The sequence below is a fragment of the Danio rerio genome, chromosome 12 (assembly GCF_052040795.2).
Source record: "Danio rerio strain M-AB ecotype USA chromosome 12, GRCz13ab, whole genome shotgun sequence".
NCBI lineage: Eukaryota > Metazoa > Chordata > Actinopteri > Cypriniformes > Danionidae > Danio > Danio rerio.
Genome location: NC_141032.1, coordinates 26,221,176 through 26,247,500, shown reverse-complemented (window position 1 = coordinate 26,247,500; position 26,325 = coordinate 26,221,176). Strand labels below are relative to the sequence as shown.

Genomic DNA, 26,325 nt, shown 5'->3' with positions numbered 1-26,325 from the left:
AACTTGATGGCTGCCATTCCTTCTATCATTTCCATTCTTAACCAAATTCGGCTGATTTTCTGGTTTTAAAATTAATTTTCATATGAGTCAGTGTGACTCTGTTAATGCTTCAACCCTGCAACTTAAAGACTCTGAGGTTTAATTTAGGATGTGTACATCTGGTTTTAAATATCTGGGATAAATTTTACCAGATCTCTATCACCTTTCTTTACTGCTAATTTTACTCATTTATGCTCAAACTTTGACTTCCAAAAGTGACGCAATCTTCATTTATCCTTAATTAGAGAAATGAACACAGTTAAAATAATTGTTCTTCCTAAATTTGTCATTTAAAAACCTACAAAAAAATTAAAAAAGACATGTTTTTATTTACTCATTTTTATTTACTATTGATATTACTATTATTAGGTCATGCTATTTAACACTATTTTTTTATCATTTTAATTTATTTTTCTTGTTACAAAAGTTTAAAGAAAATAGCGGGAGGTCTTTCACCACGTCTGTCCTATCACGCATTTCTTTTTTTTTTCACTCAATAATAATAATTAAAAAAATTATTAAATAATAAAAATAATAATTTAAATATATTAGCATTCCTAAACATGTTTTGTGACCAAACTATTATTTTCGGGAATATCTGTTTAATAAAACTTTTTTGTGTAAATGTATGAAACATATGATGATTGTCAAGTTCAAAGTTCAAAAGTAAAAACATCATAATAAATAAAAACGGGGATAATATTTATTTATTTAGATATAGGCCCTCTATTATTATAAATAATCATCTTTTCTGTATTTAATACTAAATTAATTACTGAATGAAATGCACTGTACAAACATACAGCTCGTGCTGCTCTAATTGACTTAATGCTGAGATCACTTATTGTGTACATTTAAAAGACGCTCGTCATTCTGTCACCACGGCAACTTGAGTTGGCTTAAACATCCACACAACTGTCTCGATCCCGATCATCGCGCTTCAAAACTCTTATCAAATCTCCTGTTGGCGAATTTCATCAGTTTGTCTACTTTTGGAAATAGTTTTTAAGCTGTTCATGATGACGCTAAGGCGCTCAAGAAGAACCAGAGCTGTCCCTGCTCACCTGAAGGGCTTCCTGCTGGAGCGCGTCTCTTCCCGTGATGAGCCAGCAGCGGCGGCCAGGCCGGACACCTCCAGCTGCGTGTCGGACACTTTTCTGGAGGACAAACACCTGAGGAACGCGGCTGTCCTTCCTGTCCTGCGCCCCGCAGCCTCAGTCTCCACAGTGGGTGAGTGTCCGCAGGAGGAGCCGCTGTCCATCCACGGCCGGAGTGTGCAGGAGTACCAGCACATCTACCGCAGCGTGATGGACTCCACCATGAAGAAGCGGCGCCGTAGCAGATACAGCCTACAGCAAGGCTTGGAGATCAAGCAGCGGCTGTGGGAGAAGCTGGACCGGCCTGCACTGCTGGAGACAGAGATGCCTGACGGACGTGTGGTCATCACAGAGATCAGGTCTGGGTCCAGCCTCGCTCCCCATATCAAGGTAGACATCAGTTAAGAGCCGCTGCCAAAGGAGCCCAGAAGAAAGAAGGCCAGGCACTGAGCCACCCTAGTGCCAGATGGAGGATCAAGGGCACGTATGTACATATGTATATATTGTATATAGTTATAGAATAAGTTTGCAATGCATTCAAATGGAATTTTCATTCATGTTTTCTTCACATTGCTGGATGTTTTGGTGATTGTCGGTGCTGTTGATTCGGCTCTTGGGTTCTTTTGGACGTTGACATGCGTTTAGCAAGGTTTTCTAGGCGGTTTCTTGCGTGTTGCTGGTCTCCTCTGAGTGGTTTTTGGATCATTAGTGGTTGTTAGGGTTGTTAGTGTTGGCTGTTGGGTTAGGGTAGGTTAGGGTCCCTCACACGGTTTGCAGCTTGACGTGCTGTGAGGGCTTGTGTGCATCAGTGATGCTGAGAGCTACGCCACTGGTACTTCACAGCTACCGGTAGGGTCACCCATAGTGGACAGGTCTCAGCTGAGATGCCCGACCAAGACAAACCACCTGATTCTGGACAGCAGAAGATGGCCTGATGCTCCAGAGAGAAGATGTCAACTTCCTTCAAAATTACACACACACACACACACACACACACACACACACACACACACACACACACACACACACACACAAACACACACAAACACACACACACACAATAAATAAGAAAAAAAGAATAAATCTTACTGACATTAATTAAATAATTACCGGTAAAAATATTTACCTTAATTTAAAGAATATTTAAATTTTTGGAAAAAATATACTTTTTCAATGTTTTGAAATAGGCAAGTCTACTTTTACTAAAACACATGAATGAAATTAATGGATTATATCATCAAACATGTAACACTCATGGCCCTGTGGTAAAATAAAAATTAGTGACCACTGAACAGTTATTATTGGTCATCCTGAATTGAATTGATGCAAATTATTGAGAAAATTCCATGTTTAATGATATAAAATTGACTCAGAAATGACCACCGAAAGAAGACTTCAGTTCATTATTGTAATAAATGTGAAAAGAAGCAAGTAAACATTTACAAAAATAATCTACAATACAAAGAAATTCATACAGATTTAAACGGCACAAAAGTGTGTAAATGATGACAAAATGATTTTGTGTGTGTGAATTATCCCTTTATTAAACAAAAGTTTATTGCACTTTTTTGCATTTTAATATGAAATTCAGATTTTTAAAATGAAAATAATCCTGAAAATCAGAATGTAAATCTTCCAGTAGGTGGTCATAATGTCTATTGAGTGAGACGATTTGGTCAAACAACTGAATCATTCAACAATGAAGTAAAGCGCTGTCTGGACTGTTTAAAACATTCAGAGTCATTCAGAAAGTAGAAACACACAAGATCTCATGTGGCCTTTAAGGTAATGTTTTACACAATTCTCAGTACTTTTTTCATTTTTAAATACAAAAGGAAATTTTGACCTAATTTACAACATTCTCAAATCTCTGAGTGGCCATGAGCAGAAGATCTGAGTTCAGAGTTTTCATTTAAGAATTATTATTGACCTTGATATTATTATTACTATATTACTGCTACTATTAGTTTTTACTAGGCCCACACGGAATCTGCGGTCGCAGAATTTCGCAGATTTTTTTCCTCAGATTTTCTGCAGATTTCCGCAGACTTTTAGCCCATCATTAATTCTGTTTATTTACTCGAGTAAAAGTGTGTAAATCTGTATTTATTCAGTTTTTAAAATAATTACAGTAATATTATTGACTAATTTAAAAATATTCATCTGAACTATGTACAGTGCACTTTGTAAAGTAATATTTTTTGTCTTTTAGTAGATATAATATATGAGAGACTTGCTTTGTTTACCAAATAAAGTGAATGTAATTGGATTTGCATTTTAAACATTAAATAAAAGTTAAAAAGATATTATTTTTTATTACACATATTAAGGTTTTAGTTATGATACTCCCAAAATAGTTCTGCTGAATTCTACAGCAACACAAATGCTCTTGTGCGCAGGAAGAAGTTCCTCAGACAGGAAGTGGAGAGCAGTACTTTTGGAAGCCCTGCTGCTGCTGCTGAGTTTGTGGAGCACCTGCAGTCCAGATACTGGATCTCTACTCACCTGCACTCAACTCAACACTGATGCAGCACCAGGTGGCTCCTCATTCACTGTCACTGATTCTTGTTGTTACAGTGCCTCATTGCCAGTGTTTTTAGCTCTGTCGTGTGGGTTATTAATTTCCATTTTTATCATAAAATAAATCCATATTCATTACTATTTTCCTTGTTTAATTTAATTTATATTACAAACAAATGAGATTCCAGAGATTCTTGCTTTAGCCTGATAGCATCACTAGCCAACTAAAGTTATTAGCTTCTTTCACTTACTGTCTTGGCTCTTCACCCTGTACAATGTCACTTGTGTGTTTTTCTTTAAGTGCAGGAGAAGCATCGGTGGAGGGGTTGGAGCTGGAGCTGGAGGCAGTGGAAGCACAGATCTGTGACCTCGAGATGAAACTAGTACAGCTCCGAGAACAACGAACCTTGCTTGACGTCTCTCAGGCTGCTGCTCGCTCATCTGACGTAAGTGTGCGATACAATCTCAACACTTCTTCCACCTCAGCCCCGTGTGTTTCTCTGTCCAGGCCCAGTTTATCAGGGACACGGCACGCCCAGGTGTTGTTCACTTCAGTACCAGGCCACCGCAGCCCCTGGGTGCAGCAGTGGTAGACACGAGCCAGGACTCAGGGCAGGGTCTCTCCTCCACCGCCACCTCCAGTGTTTGAGATTCTCACAGAGAACCGTTTTCCCCCCACCTCTGTGAGACAGGACACGACGTCGCAATCCTCTGTCATTCAATCGTTGCGACATCTCTGTGCTGCATCCACTAAGGGTAATAATGTACGCAATCACTGCTTTTCTATTGCTTGTGCTAAGGATGTTTCTGCTAAGGTATCCGATATCCTGAGTGCTGGCGAGAACATTGAAACTGTCGTCCTGCACGTGGGGATGAACGACACCAGGCTGCAGCAGACGAAGATCCTGAAGAGGGACTTTTGGAGCCTGACCGAGATGGTCTGATGCACTTCAACCAGCTACACAGATCATCATTTCTGCAACTCTTCCTACTCACCGCTGAGAAAATGTAAGGTTCAGTAGACCTTTTGCTCTGAATGAATGGCTGTTAACATGGTGTGATGAACAGAAGCTGCTCTTTGCTAATATTTGGAATGTTTTCTGGGAGCGTCCTCGGCTTTTCCGTGCAGATGGTCTGCACTCTCGCAGAGCTGGAGCTGAACTCCTGTCTGACAACATCTCCAGGATGCTTCGTTCTGTTTGACTTGTGAGTGAAAATTCACATTTCAGCCATATAGACTTTTGCTTGTCCCACTAAAATCCCAGAAATGTGTCTCACCCTATAGAAACTGTGTCTGTTCCTCATACTTTTAGATTAAGAAGTAAATTTACTATGTATTCAAGAAAACATCTAATAAGAATACACTAGATCTAATTTTGTCTCATGGAATTGAGGTCATTGATGTAAACATTACACCACAAAGTAATGATGTAACAGATCACTACCTCTTAATATATAAGCTGTGTTTACCTGAAATGAGCAAATCTGCACAGATATATCGCCCTGGTAGAACTATCGTTCCGTCCACTAAAGACAAATTTTTGAATAACTTTCCTGATCTTTCTCTATTTCTAAGTGCACCCGCAAACACAAGTGACCTTGATGTAGTAACTAGCAGCATGGATGCTATCTTCATTAACACACTAAATACTGTGGCACTTATCAAATTAAAAAAAGGCTAGAGAGAATAAAACTACATCATGGTATAACCGTCATACTCGCACTCTCAAAACAGCAACTCGTACCCTTGAACATAACTGGAAAAAACAAACTATTAGAGGTCTTTAGAATTGCGTACAAAGTATGTCCAGCTATAGGAAGGCTCTAAAATCCGCCAGGGCTGAGCACCTTCACAAACTAATAGAGAATAACCATAACAATCCTAGATTTTTATTTAACAGCTTTGCTAAACTGACAAATAATCGGTCTTTGTCAGAACAAATTTCCCACCACAAATTAGTAGTGATGACTTAAAAAAAGAAGGATTCAGACAGAAAATAGAAGATGTTAAACTTTCTGCACCATCTTATAGTTCAGATTCATTAAACATTCATTCATTCATTCATTTCACCTTCGGCTTAGTCACTTATATATCAGGGGTCACCACAGCAGAATAAACTGCCAATTAAACATTCCACTAGATCAAAATAATCTACAGTGCTTCAAAATCATAGGACAGGAAGAGCTTGATAAATTATAAATATGTCTAAACCAGCTACATGTATGTTAGAGCCAATTCCAACAAACTCACTAAGAGAGTTGCTACCTGTAGTAGGAGAACCTCTTCATAACGTCTCAACTCTTCTTTAACTTTAGCCCATATTCCAAACCCTTTCAAGCTATAGCTGTTATTAAGCCTATTATTAAGAAACCACAACTGGATGCCAGCATTTTAGCTAACTATAGGCCCATTTCAAATCTTCCATTTATGTCTAAAAAATTTGATTTTGTAGTGTTTCAGTCAGGGTTCAGGCCTCATCATACTACAGAAACTGCGTTACTGTAAATAACCAACGATTAACTTTTGGCTGCTGACAGAAGCTGCACCTCATTACTAGTTTTACTTGATTGTGTCGAATACAGCACTAAGGTCTGTGGGGATTATTTACAGTTTTAACCCAAAGAATGACCAGTCTGTCAGATGAAGAAGAGCCGGAATCAGAGAGGAAAATAAATAAATAGGGCTCTATTTTGCGGTACATGTGCAAAACGGAAAGCGCAGGGCGCAAACGCTTTCAGGACGTATCAGAATCCATATTTGCTAGTTAAGGACGGGAAAATCTGCTTTGTGCCGTGGCGCATGGTCCAAAAGGGTTAATTTTATTTCTTAATGAGTTATAGGTGTGTTTTGAGAATAAACCAATCAGCGTCTCATCTCCCATTCCCTTTAAGAGCCAGCTACGTCACGCCATAAGCGCATTTGCTATTTACAGGACGTAAAGTAAGTGGAAGTGAAAAAACTGAGCATTTCACAAGCAAACAGTTCACAGTTAACAGTTTTTTTTTAACAGAAAATAGTTAAACAGAGCATCTACCGTGCAGAATGTGAGATAAATGATCTACTTTCACTTTCGCTCTCGTGGATAGGGAAACCTTTACGCACAGACATCAATTAGCCTATAAATAATTAATTTCGTTTGTTAGGCGCAAATATTTGTTTCAAAACTATTTCTAAATTCAGTTCTAATCTCCAGCAAACAAATAAATGAACAATAATAACGAAGTGTGCTCAAAAACCTGAGTTATATCCTAAAACACATGCTGTGCCTCATATTGTCTAAAACCTGCAGGTGGGCAAATCTAAGCTTGTTTTTTATTAAAACAAATATAAATATGGATATAATAAATTATACTGCTAATAATAATAACATTATACAAAAGCAAATTGTTATGAATGAACTGAAAAAGCCTCCCGAGATAAGGAGGCATAAAAGCAGTGGTTTTTCATATTTATGCAGGCTAGAAAATAATATGTTTTGTAATATTTTAATCCTTAATATTTATTTCCTATATATATTCTTATTATATCCTATATATTGGCCTATCCTTAATATTTATTTTTTTTCATATGTAAAGATATTTGTGTATTGCTCTACATCTTGTGTGTAGGCTATTAAGCAGTGTGTAAGCGAGGCGCAACTCTGCGCTAGAGTTTAGACCGGGTTTGTTTTGGTCTAATAAAAAATCCATTATAGTTTCTCAAAATAGCAACTCGCCAGCAGTGCGCCTCAGAACGCCTTCCTTTTTAGACCAGGACGCCTATGGGTGCACATATGAGCGCAAATGCATTTGCTATTTAAAGAGCGTGGCGCAACGTCTTAATATGACTCTTGCGCCAAGCTGAAGCTAGCAAACAAGTATTGCGCCGCGCCTTGCGCCACATTGTGCCGGGTGTATGATAGGGTCCATAAAGTTTACTGATGTCACCGACTCGGTCCCAGTCATTCCCCTCGCTGACCAGCAGAGGTCACCATCTCCGGACTTCTAACCATTACGTCATCCTTCTCACTCAGATCCCAGCACACCTGTTCTCCATCTCACTAATGACCCACGTACCACATATATGCAGCTCACACACACACTTCATTGCGAAGTCTTGTTTAGCCCCGGCCAGCATTTCTGAGCGTTCTATCCTGCCTGATCTCCCGTTTACCACTTCAGCCCGTTCCTCGACTCTGCTCTGTCTTCTGCCTGCCCTTGACCTAAAGCCTGATTACACGGACTCTGATTCTCGCTGCCTGCCCCTGACTAAAGCCTGTATTACGGACTCTGAACCACGCTGCCTGCCCTTGACTCAAGCCTGGTAATCACTCTGCCTCTGTTATCTGCTAATCATCGTTGAGTTGTATGTTGTATGTTCGCACAACCGTGCGAGGTGTTGATGTTTAAGTGTGACTTAATAAATACTGCAAAATGGATCCCTCCGTGTCAGTCTCCCCGTTACAGAAGACTTCGCCCAACACGGATCCCGCAGCCATCCAGGTTTTGTCTCACGAAGTCACCACACAAGCTCAGGTATTGTCAACACACCAACAACAACTAACACACCTAACTCAGTTAACAGATGAACTGGTGAAATCCCTCCAAAACCTGCAAGCTGCTGCCACTGCGCAACCCTCCGCCAACTACCCTCCAAGTCCACTTGTTGTTGCACAACCCCCGATGACTTCCGGAGTTCGATTGGCTTTTCCTGACAAGTTCTCAGGTAACCCAGCAAAATGTAAAGGCTTTCTATTGCAATGCAAACTGTTTATCGCCCAACAACCCCATCTGTTTAAGGACGAGAACGGGAAAATTGCTTTTGTGTGCTCACTGCTCACTGGGAAAGCGCTAGACTGGGCTACTGCAGTTTGGCCAGACAGTACCCCGATATTTCCCTCGTTTAATGACTTTCTCAAACGTTTCTGCACTGTGTTCGATCATCCGGAGGGTGGTCGTAACGCTGGCGAGGAGCTATTGTGTATCCAACAGGGAGATCGCTCCGCAGCTGAGTTCGCCCTGCAGTTCCGCACCTTGGCAGCGCAAACTGGCTGGGCTGATGATCCGCTTGTCACGCTCTACAGAAGGGCTCTAAAGCCAGAATTGCAGCGAGAGATGGCATGTCGTGACGATGGGAAAACTCTGGATCAACTAATCGAGCTTTCCATAAGGTTAGACACTCTCCTCCGCACTCGCAATCCGCTCTGCTCAATTGCTTCCAGTCCTGTATCCCCTGAAACCTCCGCTGAACCCATGCAATTGGGTAGAACCCGTCTGAACCCAGAAGAGCGAGAACGACGGAGAAGAAATCACCTGTGCATTTACTGCGGACTTCCAGGTCATACGAAGGTTTTATGTCCCAACAAGCCTCTCCCTAAAACCCTCTCGGTGAGTGCAACTACTATGTTCACTACCACTAATAATGTTGTGAATCTGCCTGTCACTTTGAGAAATGATGGAAACGAGATTGAGACTATGGCCATGATCGATTCAGGAGCCGCTGGTAACTTTATTGATTACACGTTTGCCACCACTCACTCCATTCCTCTAACCTCCTGTGATTCCTCCATAGCCATCACTGCTGTAGATGGGCGCCCTTTGGGAGAAGGACGTATAAAATTCCAGACCCTGCCAGTCTTGCTTCAAACAGGCTCTCTTCATGAAGAGGAAATTTCCCTTCTTGCCATCAACTCCCCTAAACACTCTGTGATTCTCGGGTTACCATGGCTACAACAGCATGACCCTCAAGTCTCTTGGAGAACTGGTGAGATCATAAAATGGAGCAATCAATGCTTTACCCAATGTCTGCATCCTGTTTCCCCTATCCAGATCAACACAATCAACAAGACCGAAGACTCTGAACTCCATCATGTTCCTGATGCTTATCACGATCTAATTGAAGCATTCAATAAGCAGAAGGCTACTAAGCTCCCTCCTCATCGTGATAATGACTGTGCCATTGAGCTGCTACCCGGCACCACGCCCCCTTGTGGTCGCATATTCCCTCTCTCGCAACCTGAAACTGAGGCTATGAAGAAGTACATCTCTGAGGAGCTAGAAAAAGGATTTATTCGACCATCTACTTCTCCCGCTTCAGCAGGGTTTTTCTTCGTCAAGAAGAAGGATGGCAGCTTACGCCCTTGCATCGATTACCGAGGCTTGAATGAGATCACGGTCAAATACCGCTACCCATTGCCATTGGTTCCTGCCGCCCTGGAACAACTCCGATCCGCCCAGTATTTCACTAAGTTGGACCTCCGTAGTGCATATAACCTCATCCGCATACGACAGGGAGACGAGTGGAAAACCGGGTTCTCTACAATTGACGGCCACTACGAATATCTCGTTATGCCCTTCGGCCTAGCAAACAGTCCTTCCGTGTTCCAGGCATTCGTAAATGAGATATTTAGAGACATGCTCAACAAATGGGTAATAGTATATATTGACGACATCTTGATCTATTCCAATTCACTATCTGAGCATATCCAGCACGTTCGGGCAGTGCTCAAACGTCTCATTGAAAACCAGTTGTATGCGAAGAGCTCCAAGTGCAAATTCCACCAGACCTGCATCTCATTCCTTGGCTATATTATCAGTCCAGAAGGCGTGGCCATGGACCAACAAAAGGTTGACTCTGTGACACAATGGCCACAACCCGAAACCATCAGGCAACTACAACGATTCCTGGGCTTTGCTAACTTCTACAGACGCTTCATAAGGAACTTCAGTTCAGTCGCTGCCCCACTGACCGCCATGGTCAAAGCTAATAATGCTCGCCTTAAATGGAACCCCGACGCTGTCCGAGCATTTACCCAGTTAAAGACTCGCTTTTCCAGTGCACCTATTCTGCGTCATCCTGATCCCGAACAACCCTTTGTCGTCGAAATTGACGCGTCAAACACTGGAATTGGAGCCATCCTGTCCCAGCGATCCCTAGTGAATAAGAAGCTCCATCCCGGTGCCTTCTATTCTCGCAAGCTTAATTCCGCTGAACGGAACTACGATGTGGGAAACCGAGAACTCCTCGCCATGAAAGCTGCGCTAGAGGAATGGAGACACTGGCTTGAGGGCGCAAAACACCCTTTCATCGTCATCACTGATCACAAGAACCTAGAATACATCCGGTCTTGTAAACGTCTGAATCCTAGACAGGCAAGATGGGCGCTGTTTTTCACCCGATTTGACTTCCAAGTCACCTATATCCCTGGTTCGAAAAACATCAAAGCAGATGCTCTGTCCTGCCTCTCAGACGATGAGACCTCTGAAATCCCTGACGAGCCCATAATCAAAAGTCCTCTAATTGTCGCTCCCATCCAGTGGGATATAGATCAGGAGATCCTCCAAGCCGCCGAAAGTAATCCTTCTCAGCAGCCCTGTCCGGAGAATAAAATCTTTGTTCCCCCGTCGCTTCGAGAAAGACTCATCTCCGAGGTACATGACCACCCCAGTTCCGGTCACCCAGGCAGCACAGCCACTGTGCAAATGATTCAATCCCGCTACTGGTGGTCATCCATACACAAGGATGTAATCAACTTCATTAACAAATGCTCACCCTGTCAGATGTCCAAACACTCCCGTCACCGTCCAGCTGGATTACTCCAACCCCTGGAGGTGCCACATCGTCCTTGGTCACACATCGCTATAGATTTCATCACCGATTTACCCATATCTCAGGGCAAAACCACCATCCTCACAGTAGTGGACCGATTTTCGAAATCCTGCCGCCTTATTCCCATTTCCAAACTGCCCACAGCCATGGAAACGGCTGAGTTACTCTGCGAGTGTGTGTTTCGGTACTATGGTCTCCCCGAAGACATCGTATCGGATAGAGGTCCCCAGTTTACATCCCGACTCTGGTCAGCATTCTTCAAAAATCTCCAAATCGACGTCAGCCTAACATCCGGCTATCATCCCCAATCCAACGGGCAGACAGAGCGCTTGAACCAAGAGATCGGTCGATTCCTCCGCACGTATTGTCACTCGACCCAGGACGAATGGGCCAAATTTTTGATGTGGGCAGAATATGCTCAGAACTCCCTCAGAAAGGCATCTACTGGATTAACCCCATTTCAATGCGTGCTGGGCTTCCAACCTCCGCTCTTTCCCTGGTCCGGCGAGACCTCTGAACTCCCTGCGGTGGATACCTGGTTTAAAACCTGCGAAGAGGTCTGGAACGCAGCTCATACTCACCTCTCTCACGCCATAAGGCGTTTCAAGGAACAAGCCGATCGACACCGACGTCCTGGTCCCATGTATTCCCCAGGACAATGGGTATGGCTTTCCACCCGCGACTTACGCCTCAAGCTGCCCTGCAAGAAACTCAGTCCCAGGTACGTGGGTCCTTTCCAGATAGAAAGACAAATATCTCCTGTTTCGTTCAGACTGACACTCCCTAATCATTTTCGTATTTCCCCAACTTTCCATGTCTCTCTGCTCAAGCCTGCTGCTGGTCCAGCCGAGACGGATAGGGAGGTGGCAGCCGGTGAACAGGGTCCCCCGCCTCTCATGATCGATGGCGAAGAGGCTTACCAGATCCACGAGATCCTGAGATCCAGACGCCGGGGCGGTCAACTCCAATATCTCGTTGATTGGGAGGGGTACGGTCCGGAGGAGAGATCTTGGATTAACCGCAAGGACATCCTCGACACCACACTACTGGAAGAGTTCCACTCACAACATGCGGAGATGCCGGCCCCTCGCCCCCGTGGAAGACCCCGGCGTCGAGAATTGCCTCACTTCAGGAGCCGTTCGTTGGGGGGGGGCTCTGTCACCGACTCGGTCCCAGTCATTCCCCTCGCTGACCAGCAGAGGTCACCATCTCCGGACTTCTAACCATTACGTCATCCTTCTCACTCAGATCCCAGCACACCTGTTCTCCATCTCACTAATGACCCACGTACCACATATATGCAGCTCACACACACACTTCATTGCGAAGTCTTGTTTAGCCCCGGCCAGCATTTCTGAGCGTTCTATCCTGCCTGATCTCCCGTTTACCACTTCAGCCCGTTCCTCGACTCTGCTCTGTCTTCTGCCTGCCCTTGACCTAAAGCCTGATTACACGGACTCTGATTCTCGCTGCCTGCCCCTGACTAAAGCCTGTATTACGGACTCTGAACCACGCTGCCTGCCCTTGACTCAAGCCTGGTAATCACTCTGCCTCTGTTATCTGCTAATCATCGTTGAGTTGTATGTTGTATGTTCGCACAACCGTGCGAGGTGTTGATGTTTAAGTGTGACTTAATAAATACTGCAAAATGGATCCCTCCGTGTCAGTCTCCCCGTTACAACTGAAGATAGTTTGCAGTTTCATCAGCAGAAGCCAGCTTCAAAACTTGCAATGAGTTCCCAGGTCCGCTCTGCTTACAATCACAAATCCAGAACAATTATACTCTCACATAACCTCATTAACTGCGTAACACATATAGGTGTTCTAACCCGACTGGTTAAAAACACAGATCGACTAGGAAAATTTTCACGTGGGTGCGTGCGTACAATTCTGTACAATATCTTAATCATAAACGTCGAGACATCCACTAGACTGTTTAGAGCTGACAACAGACCTGTGAAACCTGTGAATCCTTCAGGTCAATCACAATATCCTCATAGATCGCTTAAATTTGACAGGTTTTCATGGACAGGCTTTATGATAGTTTAAATTTTAGACCATTTGGTGTTTACAATATACATGTTTACTGGATGACCAACAACTTCATTCCTTTAAATTCAGACAAATCAGAAGTATTACTTATTGGGCCAAAATCCTGAACACAGCAGATCTTACAACTCGACCTGTAATCAGAGGGGCACAAAGTTAGTATTAGCTCTACTGTGAAAGATCTGGGAGTTATATTAGACAGCAACTTAACGTTTGAAAACCATAACTCCCATGCCACAAAAACATCTTCTTTCAGTTGAGAATTATCACTAAGTTATGATGAAGCATGTTATCTATGCCAGATGCAGAAAACCCAGTTCATGCTTTTAGGACTTCTAGACTGGATTACTGTAATGCTCTGTTTGCTGGTTGCCCAGCATCCTCTATTAATAATCTTCAGTTAGAGCCTGAGTTTTTACCAGGTAATGAAAATATGACAACATCACCCTAATTGTAAGTTTTATACACTGGATGCTTGTTAAGTTCAGTTCTGATTATAAAATATTGCTTCTTAACTATAAAGCTTTAACTAATCGAGCTCCTGTTTATCTAAGCCAACCTTCTGTCTTGCTACAATCCAACTCGCTCTTTAAGATCTCAAAACTCAGTGCTTCTGGTTGTACCCAGAATAGCAAAGTCCACTAAAGGAGGTCGAGTCTTCTCATTTATAGCTCCTAAACTCTGAAATAACCTTCCTGATAATGTCCTAGGCTCATTGGTTTTATAACTGCTACTTTCATTTATAGCACTTCATTTTCACATTGACATTTAATATCTCTTGTTCAAATACTTATTCAAACAGCAGCGACTCTAATCATTTTCTTTGTTCTCCATTTTTACCTGGGGATGCTCATCCTGAGGCTTCTAGAGATTATGCAGCACCACCGATGAGATCCAAGACCTGTGAAGAGATGATGCCAACCATCAAGGACTCATGGACACCACACACACTCAATACACAAATACACTTCATTAAACATGTACACATAGACATCACGTATATGCTATAAGACTGCAGGTTAACAATGTCTACATCAGAACTTAAATTTGATCCTAATTTTAACTTAATTTGATTGTGATGCAGTAATGTGACCTTTTGTAAAGCTGCTTTGAAACAATAATTATTGTAAATAGTACAGTAATACTAGACACATAAACCTGGCTTGAGTTGAAGGATGATCTGAAGCTCCTCATCCTGTTCTTTAGTACTGAGATTTTATTCCATCTAATTTCTTAAGCAAAGATGCTGAATTGTACATTACTCAGCCATCGTATATTTCTGGCCTTAGCATTGCTCAGTTTACTATTTTCAATGAGTGTATCAATGATGATCCTTACGGTCAGTGTCAATATCAGGGGTGCCTAAACTCGGTCCTGAAGAGCCCTACATAGTTCAGCTTCACCTTGCCTCAACACACCTGCCTGGAAGCTTCTAGTACACCTAGATAGAGCTTGATTAGCTGGTTCAGATGTGTTTAATTGTGGTTAAAGCTCAAATCTGCAGAACATCGGCCCTCCAGGAATGAGTTTGGGCACCCCTGGTCTATACTATATTCAGTAGTTACTCACCTCTCCTCTTACCTTGTGATCTCCAGTGTCTGCGTCTCTCTCCTAGTGTGGTCTATCCTGGTTCCCTGACTGGTTGTCATGTAGTGTCCGTGTTTGGTCGCCTGTGTTCCTGGTTATTCGGCATCTACTTCTAGTAATACCAACATCCATCCAGCGTTGTATTTCATGTGTTTCTGTTGACTGCCATCCTGAAAATAAACTTAATATACTAACCATCCAAGTACTGTTTTGTTTTTGAAATATGTATTTGAAATAAATGTGTCAAATACTGTCCATGCCTGTGTGTAAACATGCTGAGCATAAATACACCCCTCACAGATCTCTTTTATTTTTCATATTTTTACAGGATGCTTTATATTAATATATTTGTGCATGTATATTAGTTTAGTCAGTATCAAAGCTAAAACTGGAATTATTCAAACACAAAGAAACCTTTAAATCACAGTTCAAAAATGACTCAGATTAATATGTTGGAAGAAAATAATTTAATAAACAGGAAAAATCAAGACATGATAAAATATCAAATGAAGTTGAGTTTTTGTATTTTTTTTTCATTTGAATTTAAATATATTGACATTTATCTTGAAAAGATTCTCCCATACTTCATATCTGAAGAGCAAACAGGTTTTCTTAAAGGGAGACATTTGTTTTGTAATGATCGTACTCTTTTGAATATGCTCTTTTGCTGTCCCTGAAGTTGGGATTTGCTCCTGATGCTGAAAAAGCATTTGACAGAGTTGAATGGCCGTACCTCTTTGCTGTACCTAAGAACTTTGGTTATGAGAGAACTTTTATTTCATGGATTCATCTCTTATATGCTCAGTCTTAGGTCAGTGTATATGGCATGCATTCACAATACTTTAAATTAGGCCGAGGTAGACGACATACGCGGATGTCCACTCTCCCCTCTAATATTTGCTCTGGCTATTGAGCCATTTTATGCCGATGATGACCTGTTGTTATGCCTGTAACTTGATGGCTGCCATTCCTTCTATCATTTCCATTCTTAACCAAATTCGGCTGATTTTCTGGTTTTAAAATTAATTTTCATATGAGTCAGTGTGACTCTGTTAATGCTTCAACCCTGCAACTTAAAGACTCTGAGGTTTAATTTAGGATGTGTACATCTGGTTTTAAATATCTGGGATAAATGTTACCAGATCTCTATCACCTTTCTTTACTGCTAATTTTACTCATTTATGCTCAAACTTTGACTTCCAAAGGTGACACAATCTTCATTTATCCTTAATTAGAGAAATGAACACAGTTAAAATAATTGTTCTTCCTAAATTTATCATTTAAAAACTTAAAAAAACATTAAAAAGACATGTTTTTATTTACTCATTTTTATTTACTATTGATATTATTATTGTTGTTGGTGTTATTATTATTATTCAGTCATGCTATTTAACATTATTTTTTAATCATTTTAATTTATTTTTCTTGTTACAAAAGTTTAAAGAAAATAGCGGGAGGTCTTTCACCATGTCTGTCCTATCACGCATTTCTTTTCTTTTCACTCAATAAAATAAAAAATAAATAAATAAATAATATAAATATAAATAAATAATAAAAATAATCATTTAAATGTATTATCATTCCTAAACATGTTTGGTGACCAAACTCTTATTTTCGGGAATATCTGTTTAATAAAACTCTTTTGTGTAAATGTATGAAACATATGACGATTTTCAAGTTCAAAGTTCAAAAGTAAAAACATCATAATAAACAAAAACGGGGATAATATTTATTTATTTAGATATAGGCCCTCTATTATTATAAATAATCATATTTTCTGTATTTAATACCAAATTAATTACTGAATTAAGTGCACTGTACAAACATACAGCTCGTGCTGCTCTAATTGACTTAATGCGGATTTCACTTATTGTGTACATTTAAAAGACGCTCGTCATTCTGTCACCACGGCAACTTGAGTTGGCTTAAACATCCACACAACTGTCTCGATCGCGCTTCAAAACTCTTATCAAATCTCCTTTTGGCGAATTTCATCAGTTTGTCTACTTTTGGAAATTGTTTTGAAGCTGTTCATGATGACTCTGAGGCGCTCAAGAAGAACCAGAGCTGTCCCTGCTCACCTGAAGGGCTTCCTGCTGGAGCGCGTCTCTTCCCGTGAGGAGCCAGCAGCGGCGGCCAGGCCGGACACCTCCAGCTGCGTGTCGGACACTTCTCTGGAGGACAAACACCTGAGGAACGCGGCTGTCCTTCCTGTCCTGCGCCCCGCAGCCTCAGTCTCCACAGTGGGTGAGTGTCGGCAGGAGGAGCCGCTGTCCATCCACGGCCGGAGTGTGCAGGAGTACCAGCACATCTACCGCTGCGTGATGGACTCCACCATGAAGAAGCGGCGCCGTAGCAGATACAGCCTACAGCAAGGCTTGGAGATCAAGCAGCGGCTGTGGGAGAAGCTGGACCGGCCTGCACTGCTGGAGACAGAGATGCCTGACGGACGTGTGGTCATCACAGAGATCAGGTCTGGGTCCAGCCTCGCTCCCCATATCAAGGTAGACATCAGTAAAGAGCCGCTGCCAAAGGAGCCCAGAAGAAAGAAGGCCAGGCACTGAGCCACCCTAGTGCCAGATGGAGGATCAAGGGCACGTATGTACATATGTATATATTGTATATAGTTATAGAATAAGTTTGCAATGCATTCAAAAGGACTTTTCATTCATGCTTTCATCACATTGCTGGATGTTTTGGTGATTGTCGGTGCTGTTGATTCGGCTCTTGGGTTCTTTTGGACGTTGACATGCGTTTAGCAAGGTTTTCTTGGCGTTTTCTTGCGTGTTGCTGGTCTCCTCTGAGTGGTTTTTGGATCATTAGTGGTTGTTAGGGTTGTTAGTGTTGGCTGTTGGGTTAGGGTAGGTTAGGGTCCCTCACACGGTTTGCAGCTTGACGTGCTGTGAGGGCTTGTGTGCATCAGTGATGCTGAGAGCTACGCCACTGGTACTTCACAGCTACCGGTAGGGTCACCCATAGTGGACAGGTCTCAGCTGAGATGCCCGACCAAGACAAACCATCTGATTCTGGACAGCAGAAGATGGCCTGATGCTCCAGACAGAAGATGTCAACTTCAAAATCTCTCTCACACTCTCTTTCTCTCTCACACTCTCTCTCTCTCATACTCACACACACACACACACACACACACACACACACACACACACACACACACATAAACATACACACACACACACACACACACACACACACACACACACATATACACATATACACATACACACACACACATACACACACACACACACACACACACACACACACACACACACAGACAATAAATAAGAAAAAAAATCTTACTAATTAAATAACTACTGGTAAAAAATTATTTACCTTAATTTAAAGAATATTTTAAATTTTTGGAAAAAATATACTTTTTCAATGTTTTGAAATAGGCAAGTCTACTTTTACTAAAACACATGAATGAAATTAATGGATTATATCATCAAACATGTAACACTCATGGCCCTGTGGTAAAATAAAAATTAGTGACCACTGAACAGTTATTATTGGTCATCCTGAATTGAATTGATGCAAATTATTGAGAAAATTCCATGTTTAATGATATAAAATTGACTCAGAAATGACCACCGAAAGAAGACTTCAGTTCATTATTGTAATAAATGTGAAAAGAAGCAAGTAAACATTTACAAAAATAATCTACAATACAAAGAAATTCATACAGATTTAAACGGCACAAAAGTGTGTAAATGATGACAAAATGATTTTGTGTGTGTGAATTATCCCTTTATTAAACAAAAGTTTATTGCACTTTTTTGCATTTTAATATGAAATTCAGATTTTTAAAATGAAAATAATCCTGAAAATCAGAATGTAAATCTTCCAGTAGGTGGTCATAATGTCTATTGAGTGAGACGATTTGGTCAAACAACTGAATCATTCAACAATGAAGTAAAGCGCTGTCTGGACTGTTTAAAACATTCAGAGTCATTCAGAAAGTAGAAACACACAAGATCTCATGTGGCCTTTAAGGTAATGTTTTACACAATTCTCAGTACTTTTTTCATTTTTAAATACAAAAGGAAATTTTGACCTAATTTACAACATTCTCAAATCTCTGAGTGGCCATGAGCAGAAGATCTGAGTTCAGAGTTTTCATTTAAGAATTATTATTGACCTTGATATTATTATTACTATATTACTGCTACTATTAGTTTTTACTAGGCCCACACGGAATCTGCGGTCGCAGAATTTCGCAGATTTTTTTCCTCAGATTTTCTGCAGATTTCCGCAGACTTTTAGCCCATCATTAATTCTGTTTATTTACTCAAGTAAAAGTGTGTAAATCTGTATTTATTCAGTTTTTAAAATAATTACAGTAATATTATTGACTAATTTAAAAATATTCATCTGAACTATGTACAGTGCACTTTGTAAAGTAATATTTTTTGTCTTTTAGTAGATATAATATATGAGAGACTTGCTTTGTTTACCAAATAAAGTGAATGTAATTGGATTTGCATTTTAAACATTAAATAAAAGTTAAAAAGATATTATTTTTTATTACACATATTAAGGTTTTAGTTATGATACTCCCAAAATAGTTCTGCTGAATTCTACAGCAACACAAATGCTCTTGTGCGCAGGAAGAAGTTCCTCAGACAGGAAGTGGAGAGCAGTACTTTTGGAAGCCCTGCTGCTGCTGCTGAGTTTGTGGAGCACCTGCAGTCCAGATACTGGATCTCTACTCACCTGCACTCAACTCAACACTGATGCAGCACCAGGTGGCTCCTCATTCACTGTCACTGATTCTTGTTGTTACAGTGCCTCATTGCCAGTGTTTTTAGCTCTGTCGTGTGGGTTATTAATTTCCATTTTTATCATAAAATAAATCCATATTCATTACTATTTTCCTTGTTTAATTTAATTTATATTACAAACAAATGAGATTCCAGAGATTCTTGCTTTAGCCTGATAGCATCACTAGCCAACTAAAGTTATTAGCTTCTTTCACTTACTGTCTTGGCTCTTCACCCTGTACAATGTCACTTGTGTGTTTTTCTTTGAGTGCAGGAGAAGCATCGGTGGAGGGGTTGGAGCTGGAGCTGGAGGCAGTGGAAGCACAGATCTGTGACCTCGAGATGAAACTAGTACAGCTCCGAGAACAACGAACCTTGCTTGACGTCTCTCAGGCTGCTGCTCGCTCATCTGACGTAAGTGTGCGATACAATCTCAACACTTCTTCCACCTCAGCCCCGTGTGTTTCTCTGTCCAGGCCCAGTTTATCAGGGACACGGCACGCCCAGGTGTTGTTCACTTCAGTACCAGGCCACCGCAGCCCCTGGGTGCAGCAGTGGTAGACACGAGCCAGGACTCAGGGCAGGGTCTCTCCTCCACCGCCACCTCCAGTGTTTGAGATTCTCACAGAGAACCGTTTTCCCCCCACCTCTGTGAGACAGGACACGACGTCGCAATCCTCTGTCATTCAATCGTTGCGACATCTCTGTGCTGCATCCACTAAGGGTAATAATGTACGCAATCACTGCTTTTCTATTGCTTGTGCTAAGGATGTTTCTGCTAAGGTATCCGATATCCTGAGTGCTGGCGAGAACATTGAAACTGTCGTCCTGCACGTGGGGATGAACGACACCAGGCTGCAGCAGACGAAGATCCTGAAGAGGGACTTTTGGAGCCTGACCGAGATGGTCTGATGCACTTCAACCAGCTACACAGATCATCATTTCTGCAACTCTTCCTACTCACCGCTGAGAAAATGTAAGGTTCAGTAGACCTTTTGCTCTGAATGAATGGCTGTTAACATGGTGTGATGAACAGAAGCTGCTCTTTGCTAATATTTGGAATGTTTTCTGGGAGCATCCTCGGCTTTTCCGTGCAGATGGTCTGCACTCTCGCAGAGCTGGAGCTGAACTCCTGTCTGACAACATCTCCAGGATGCTTCGTTCTGTTTGACTTGTGAGTGAAAATTCACATTTCAGCCATATAGACTTTTGCTTGTCCCACTAAAATCCCAGAAATGTGTCTCACCCTATAGAAACTGTGTCTGTTCCTCATACTTTTAGATTAAGAAGTAAATTTACTATGTATTCAAGAAAACATCTAATAAGAATACACTAGATCTAATTTTGTCTCATGGAATTGAGGTCATTGATGTAAACATTACACCACAAAGTAATGATGTAACAGATCACTACCTCTTAATATATAAGCTGTGTTTACCTGAAATGAGCAAATCTGCACAGATATATCGCCCTGGTAGAATTATCGTTCCGTCCACTAAAGACAAATTTATGAATAACATACCTGATCTTTCTCTATTTCTAAGTGCACCCGCAAACACAAGTGACCTTGATGTAGTAACTAGCAGCATGGATGCTATCTTCATTAACACACTAAATACTGTGGCACTTATCAAATTAAAAAAAGGCTAGAGAGAATAAAACTACATCATGGTATAACCGTCATACTCGCACTCTCAAAACAGCAACTCGTACCCTTGAACATAACTGGAAAAAACAAACTATTAGAGGTCTTTAGAACTGCGTACAAAGTATGTCCAGCTATAGAAAGGCTCTAAAATCCGCCAGGGCTGAGCACCTTCACAAACTAATAGAGAATAACCATAACAATCCTAGATTTTTATTTAACAGCTTTGCTAAACTGACAAATAATCGGTCTTTGTCAGAATAAATTTCCCACCACAAATTAGTAGTGATGACTTAAAAAAAGAAGGATTCAGACAGAAAATAGAAGATGTTAAACTTTCTGCACCATCTTATAGTTCAGATTCATTAAACATTCATTCATTCATTCATTTCACCTTTGGCTTAGTCACTTATATATCAGGGGTCACTACAGCAGAATAAACTGCCAATTAAACATTCCACTAGACCAAATAATCTACAGCACTTCAAAATCATAGGACAGGAAGAGCTTGATAAATTATAAATATGTCTAAACCAGCTACATGTATGTTAGAGCCAATTCCAACAAACTCACTAAGAGAGTTGCTACCTGTAGTAGGAGAACCTCTTCATAACGTCTCAACTCTTCTTTATCTTTAGCCCATATTTCAAACCCTTTCAAGCTATAGCTGTTATTAAGCCTATTATTAAGAAACCACAACTGGATGCCAGCAATTTAGCTAACTATAGGCCCATTTCAAATCTTCCATTTATGTCTAAAAAATTGGATTTTGTAGTGTTTCAGTCAGGGTTCAGGCCTCATCATACTACAGAAACTGCGTTATTGTAAATAACCAACGATTTACTCTTTGCTGCTGACAGAAGCTGCACCTCATTACTAGTTTTACTTGATTGTGTCGAATACAGCACTAAGGTCTGTGGGGATTATTTACAGTTTTAACCCAAAGAATGACCAGTCTGTCAGATGAAGAAGAGCCGGAATCAGAGAGGAAAATAAATAAATAAAGTTTACTGAAGAAAGTTTGCAGTTTCATCAGCAGAAGCCAGCTTCAAAACTCGCAATGAGTTCCCAGGTCCGCTCTGCTTACAATCACGAATCCAGAACAATTATACTCTCACATAACCTCATTAACTGCATAACACATATAGGTGTTCTAACCCGATTGGTTAATAACACAGATCGACTAGGAAAATTTTCACATGGGTGTGTGCGTACAATTCTGAACAATATCTTAAGCATAAACGTCAGACATCCACTAGACTGTTTAGAGCTGACTCCAGACCTGTGAAACGGATCCACAATCAAATAGAACACACACACTTAAAGTACAACTTGTTTTTATTACCCAAGGCTGAGTGTACTATCAGTCGTCTTTATCAAAACTGGTTAAAAACCAGTATAATCTACATTATACTCTTACTACTCAAAGTCTATCTTGAATAAAAAAGTAGAATCACTTTAAAATAATTAACCGTAAAATTGGAAAATCACTTTAGACATTTTAGATAGTATTAACTCTTATAAATAACATAAGAAACAGTTGCTCTCAGTCCTAAGCACTTCAGTTTCACTCGAGGTCTCCGTGACCTTTGACCTAGTTTGGTGGCTGCTGAAAAAGTTACAAAGAGACAGGCAAATGCACTGACGATTCTTACATAAAGCAGCGTGTTAAATTATTAATTAGTTAAAATCATTTTAAAGTTAAATACTCATTAAATAATCCAATATGTCATATTTAATAAAAATAATGAGAAACAGGATGATGAGAAAAGGATAAAAGTTGATCCATGCTGAGATGGATTGGAAGGTATAAATCCGAATCCTTCAGGTCAATCAAAAAATCCTCATAGATCGCTTAAATTTGACAGGTTTTCATGGACAGGCTTTATGATAGTTTAAGTTTTAGGCCCTTTGCTGTTTACAATATACATGTTTACTGGATGACCAACAACTTCATTCCTTTAAATTCAGACAAATCAGAAGTATTACTTATTGGGCCAAAATCCTGAACACAGCAGATCTTAGAACTCGACCTGTAATCAGAGGGATACAAAGTTAGTATTAGCTCTACTGTGAAAGATCTGGGAGTTATATTAGACAGCAACTTAACCTTTGAAAACCATAACTCCCATGCCACAAAAACATCTTCTTTCAGTTGGGAATTATCACTAAGTTATGATGAAGCATGTTATCTATGCCAGATGCAGAAAAGCCAGTTCATGCTTTTAGGACTTCTAGACTGGATTACTGTAATGCTCTGTTTGCTGGTTGCCAGGGATCCTCCATTAATAATCTTCAGTTAGAGCCTGAGTTTTTACCAGGAAATGAAAATATGACAACATCACCCTAATTGTGACACTAATCCAGCTCCTGTTAATCTAATACAACCTTCTGTCTTGCTACAATCCAACTCGCTCTTTAAGATCTCAAAACTCAGGGCTTCTGGTTGTACCCAGAATAGCAAAGTCCACTAAAGGAGGTCGAGTCTTCTCATTTATAGCTCCTAAACTCTGGAATAACCTTCCTGATAATGTCCTAGGCTCATTGGTTTTATAACTGCTACTTTCATTTATAGCACTTCATTTTCACATTGACATTTAATATCTCTTGTTCAAATACTTATTCAAACAGCAGCTACGCTAATCGTTTTCTTTGTTCTCTATTTCTACCTGGGGATGTTTATCCTGAGGCTTCTAGAGATTATGCAGCACCACTGATGAGATCCAAGACCTGTGAAGAGATGATGCCAACCATCGAGGACTCATGGACACCACACACACTCAATACACAAATACACTTCATTAAACATGTACACATAGACATCACGTATATGCTATAAGACTGCAGGTTAACAATGTCTACATCAGAACTTAAATTTGATCCTAATTTTAACTTAATTTGATTGTGATGCAGTAATGTGACCTTTTGTAAAGCTGCTTTGAAACAATAATTATTGTAAATAGTACAGTAATACTAGACACATAAACCTGGCTTGAGTTGAAGGATGATCTGAAGCTCCTCATCCTGTTCTTCAGCACTGAGATTTTATTCCATCTCATTTCTTAAGCAAAGATGCTGAATTGTACATTACTCAGCCATCGTATATTTCTGGCCTTAGCATTGCTCAGTTTACTATTTTCAATGAGTGTATCAATGATGATCCTTACGGTCAGTGTCAATATCAGGGGTGCCTAAACTCGGTCCTGAAGAGCCCTACATAGTTCAGCTTCACCTTGCCTCAACACACCTGCCTGGAAGCTTCTAGTACACCTAGATAGAGCTTGATTAGCTGGTTCAGATGTGTTTAATTGTGGTTAAAGCTCAAATCTGCAGAACATCGGCCCTCCAGGAATGAGTTTGGGCACCCCTGGTCTATACTATATTCAGTAGTTACTCACCTCTCCTCTTACCTTGTGATCTCCAGTGTCTGCGTCTCTCTCCTAGTGTGGTCTATCCTGGTTCCCTGACTGGTTGTCATGTAGTGTCCGTGTTTGGTCGCCTGTGTTCCTGGTTATTCGGCATCTACTTCTAGTAATACCAACATCCATCCAGCGTTGTATTTCATGTGTTTCTGTTGACTGCCATCCTGAAAATAAACTTAATATACTAACCATCCAAGTACTGTTTTGTTTTTGAAATATGTATTTGAAATAAATGTGTCAAATACTGTCCATGCCTGTGTGTAAACATGCTGAGCATAAATACACCCCTCACAGATCTCTTTTATTTTTCATATTTTTACAGGATGCTTTATATTAATATATTTGTGCATGTATATTAGTTTAGTCAGTATCAAAGCTAAAACTGGAATTATTCAAACACAAAGAAACCTTTAAATCACAGTTCAAAAATGACTCAGATTAATATGTTGGAAGAAAATAATTTAATAAACAGGAAAAATCAAGACATGATAAAATATCAAATGAAGTTGAGTTTTTGTATTTTTTTTTCATTTGAATTTAAATATATTGACATTTATCTTGAAAAGATTCTCCCATACTTCATATCTGAAGAGCAAACAGGTTTTCTTAAAGGGAGACATTTGTTTTGTAATGATCGTACTCTTTTGAATATGCTCTTTTGCTGTCCCTGAAGTTGGGATTTGCTCCTGATGCTGAAAAAGCATTTGACAGAGTTGAATGGCCGTACCTCTTTGCTGTACCTAAGAACTTTGGTTATGAGAGAACTTTTATTTCATGGATTCATCTCTTATATGCTCAGTCTTAGGTCAGTGTATATGGCATGCATTCACAATACTTTAAATTAGGCCGAGGTAGACGACATACGCGGATGTCCACTCTCCCCTCTAATATTTGCTCTGGCTATTGAGCCATTTTATGCCGATGATGACCTGTTGTTATGCCTGTAACTTGATGGCTGCCATTCCTTCTATCATTTCCATTCTTAACCAAATTCGGCTGATTTTCTGGTTTTAAAATTAATTTTCATATGAGTCAGTGTGACTCTGTTAATGCTTCAACCCTGCAACTTAAAGACTCTGAGGTTTAATTTAGGATGTGTACATCTGGTTTTAAATATCTGGGATAAATGTTACCAGATCTCTATCACCTTTCTTTACTGCTAATTTTACTCATTTATGCTCAAACTTTGACTTCCAAAGGTGACACAATCTTCATTTATCCTTAATTAGAGAAATGAACACAGTTAAAATAATTGTTCTTCCTAAATTTATCATTTAAAAACTTAAAAAAACATTAAAAATACATGTTTTTATTTACTCATTTTTATTTACTATTGATATTATTATTGTTGTTGGTGTTATTATTATTATTCAGTCATGCTATTTAACATTATTTTTTAATCATTTTCATTTATTTTTCTTGTTACAAAAGTTTAAAGAAAATAGCGGGAGGTCTTTCACCATGTCTGTCCTATCACGCATTTCTTTTCTTTTCACTCAATAAAATAAAAAATAAATAAATAAATAATATAAATATAAATAAATAATAAAAATAATCATTTAAATGTATTATCATTCCTAAACATGTTTGGTGACCA

The 26,325-nt window shown here is 40.2% G+C and overlaps 2 protein-coding genes across 32 annotated transcripts; both read left to right on the top strand.

Moving 5' to 3' along the window:
• The first annotated feature begins 889 nt into the window (after nt 1–889).
• Nucleotides 890–15,082, top strand: LOC147841396 (uncharacterized). Of its 19 annotated transcripts, none has more exons than XM_087276352.1 (6): nt 921–1,620; nt 3,536–3,673; nt 3,963–4,412; nt 4,472–4,664; nt 4,786–4,862; nt 14,889–15,082. In XM_087276352.1, the coding sequence occupies exon 1, from the start codon at nt 1,056–1,058 to the stop codon at nt 1,539–1,541; it is 486 nt and encodes a 161-aa protein (XP_087132478.1). In that variant the 5' UTR covers nt 921–1,055; the 3' UTR covers nt 1,542–1,620; nt 3,536–3,673; nt 3,963–4,412; nt 4,472–4,664; nt 4,786–4,862; nt 14,889–15,082. The 19 variants fall into 19 exon arrangements, with proteins under 19 accessions (XP_087132472.1, XP_087132471.1, XP_087132470.1 ...); XM_087276350.1 differs by having other exon boundaries at nt 14,162–15,082; XM_087276351.1 differs by having other exon boundaries at nt 4,725–4,862.
• A 1,520-nt stretch (nt 15,083–16,602) lies between these two features.
• On the top strand, nt 16,603–24,924 carry LOC147834471 (retrotransposon-derived protein PEG10-like). 13 transcript variants are annotated; one of them, XM_087276306.1, is made up of 6 exons: nt 16,603–17,478; nt 19,509–19,646; nt 19,936–20,385; nt 20,445–20,637; nt 20,698–20,835; nt 24,004–24,924. In XM_087276306.1, exon 1 carries the CDS (start codon nt 16,914–16,916, stop codon nt 17,442–17,444), a length of 531 nt encoding a protein of 176 aa, XP_087132432.1. In that variant the 5' UTR covers nt 16,603–16,913; the 3' UTR covers nt 17,445–17,478; nt 19,509–19,646; nt 19,936–20,385; nt 20,445–20,637; nt 20,698–20,835; nt 24,004–24,924. The 13 variants fall into 13 exon arrangements, with proteins under 13 accessions (XP_087132432.1, XP_087132431.1, XP_087132430.1 ...); XM_087276314.1 differs by having other exon boundaries at nt 16,785–17,478; nt 22,240–24,924; XM_087276305.1 differs by having other exon boundaries at nt 20,445–20,835; nt 23,996–24,924.
• Nucleotides 24,925–26,325: the final 1,401 nt, after the last annotated feature.

Excerpts from the sequence above, each read along its gene's own strand:
- LOC147841396 (XM_087276345.1), top strand. The coding sequence starts at position 1,056 with ATGATGACGCTAAGGCGCTCAAGAAGAACCAGAGCTGTCCCTGCTCAC.
- LOC147834471 (XM_087276306.1), top strand. The coding sequence starts at position 16,914 with ATGATGACTCTGAGGCGCTCAAGAAGAACCAGAGCTGTCCCTGCTCAC.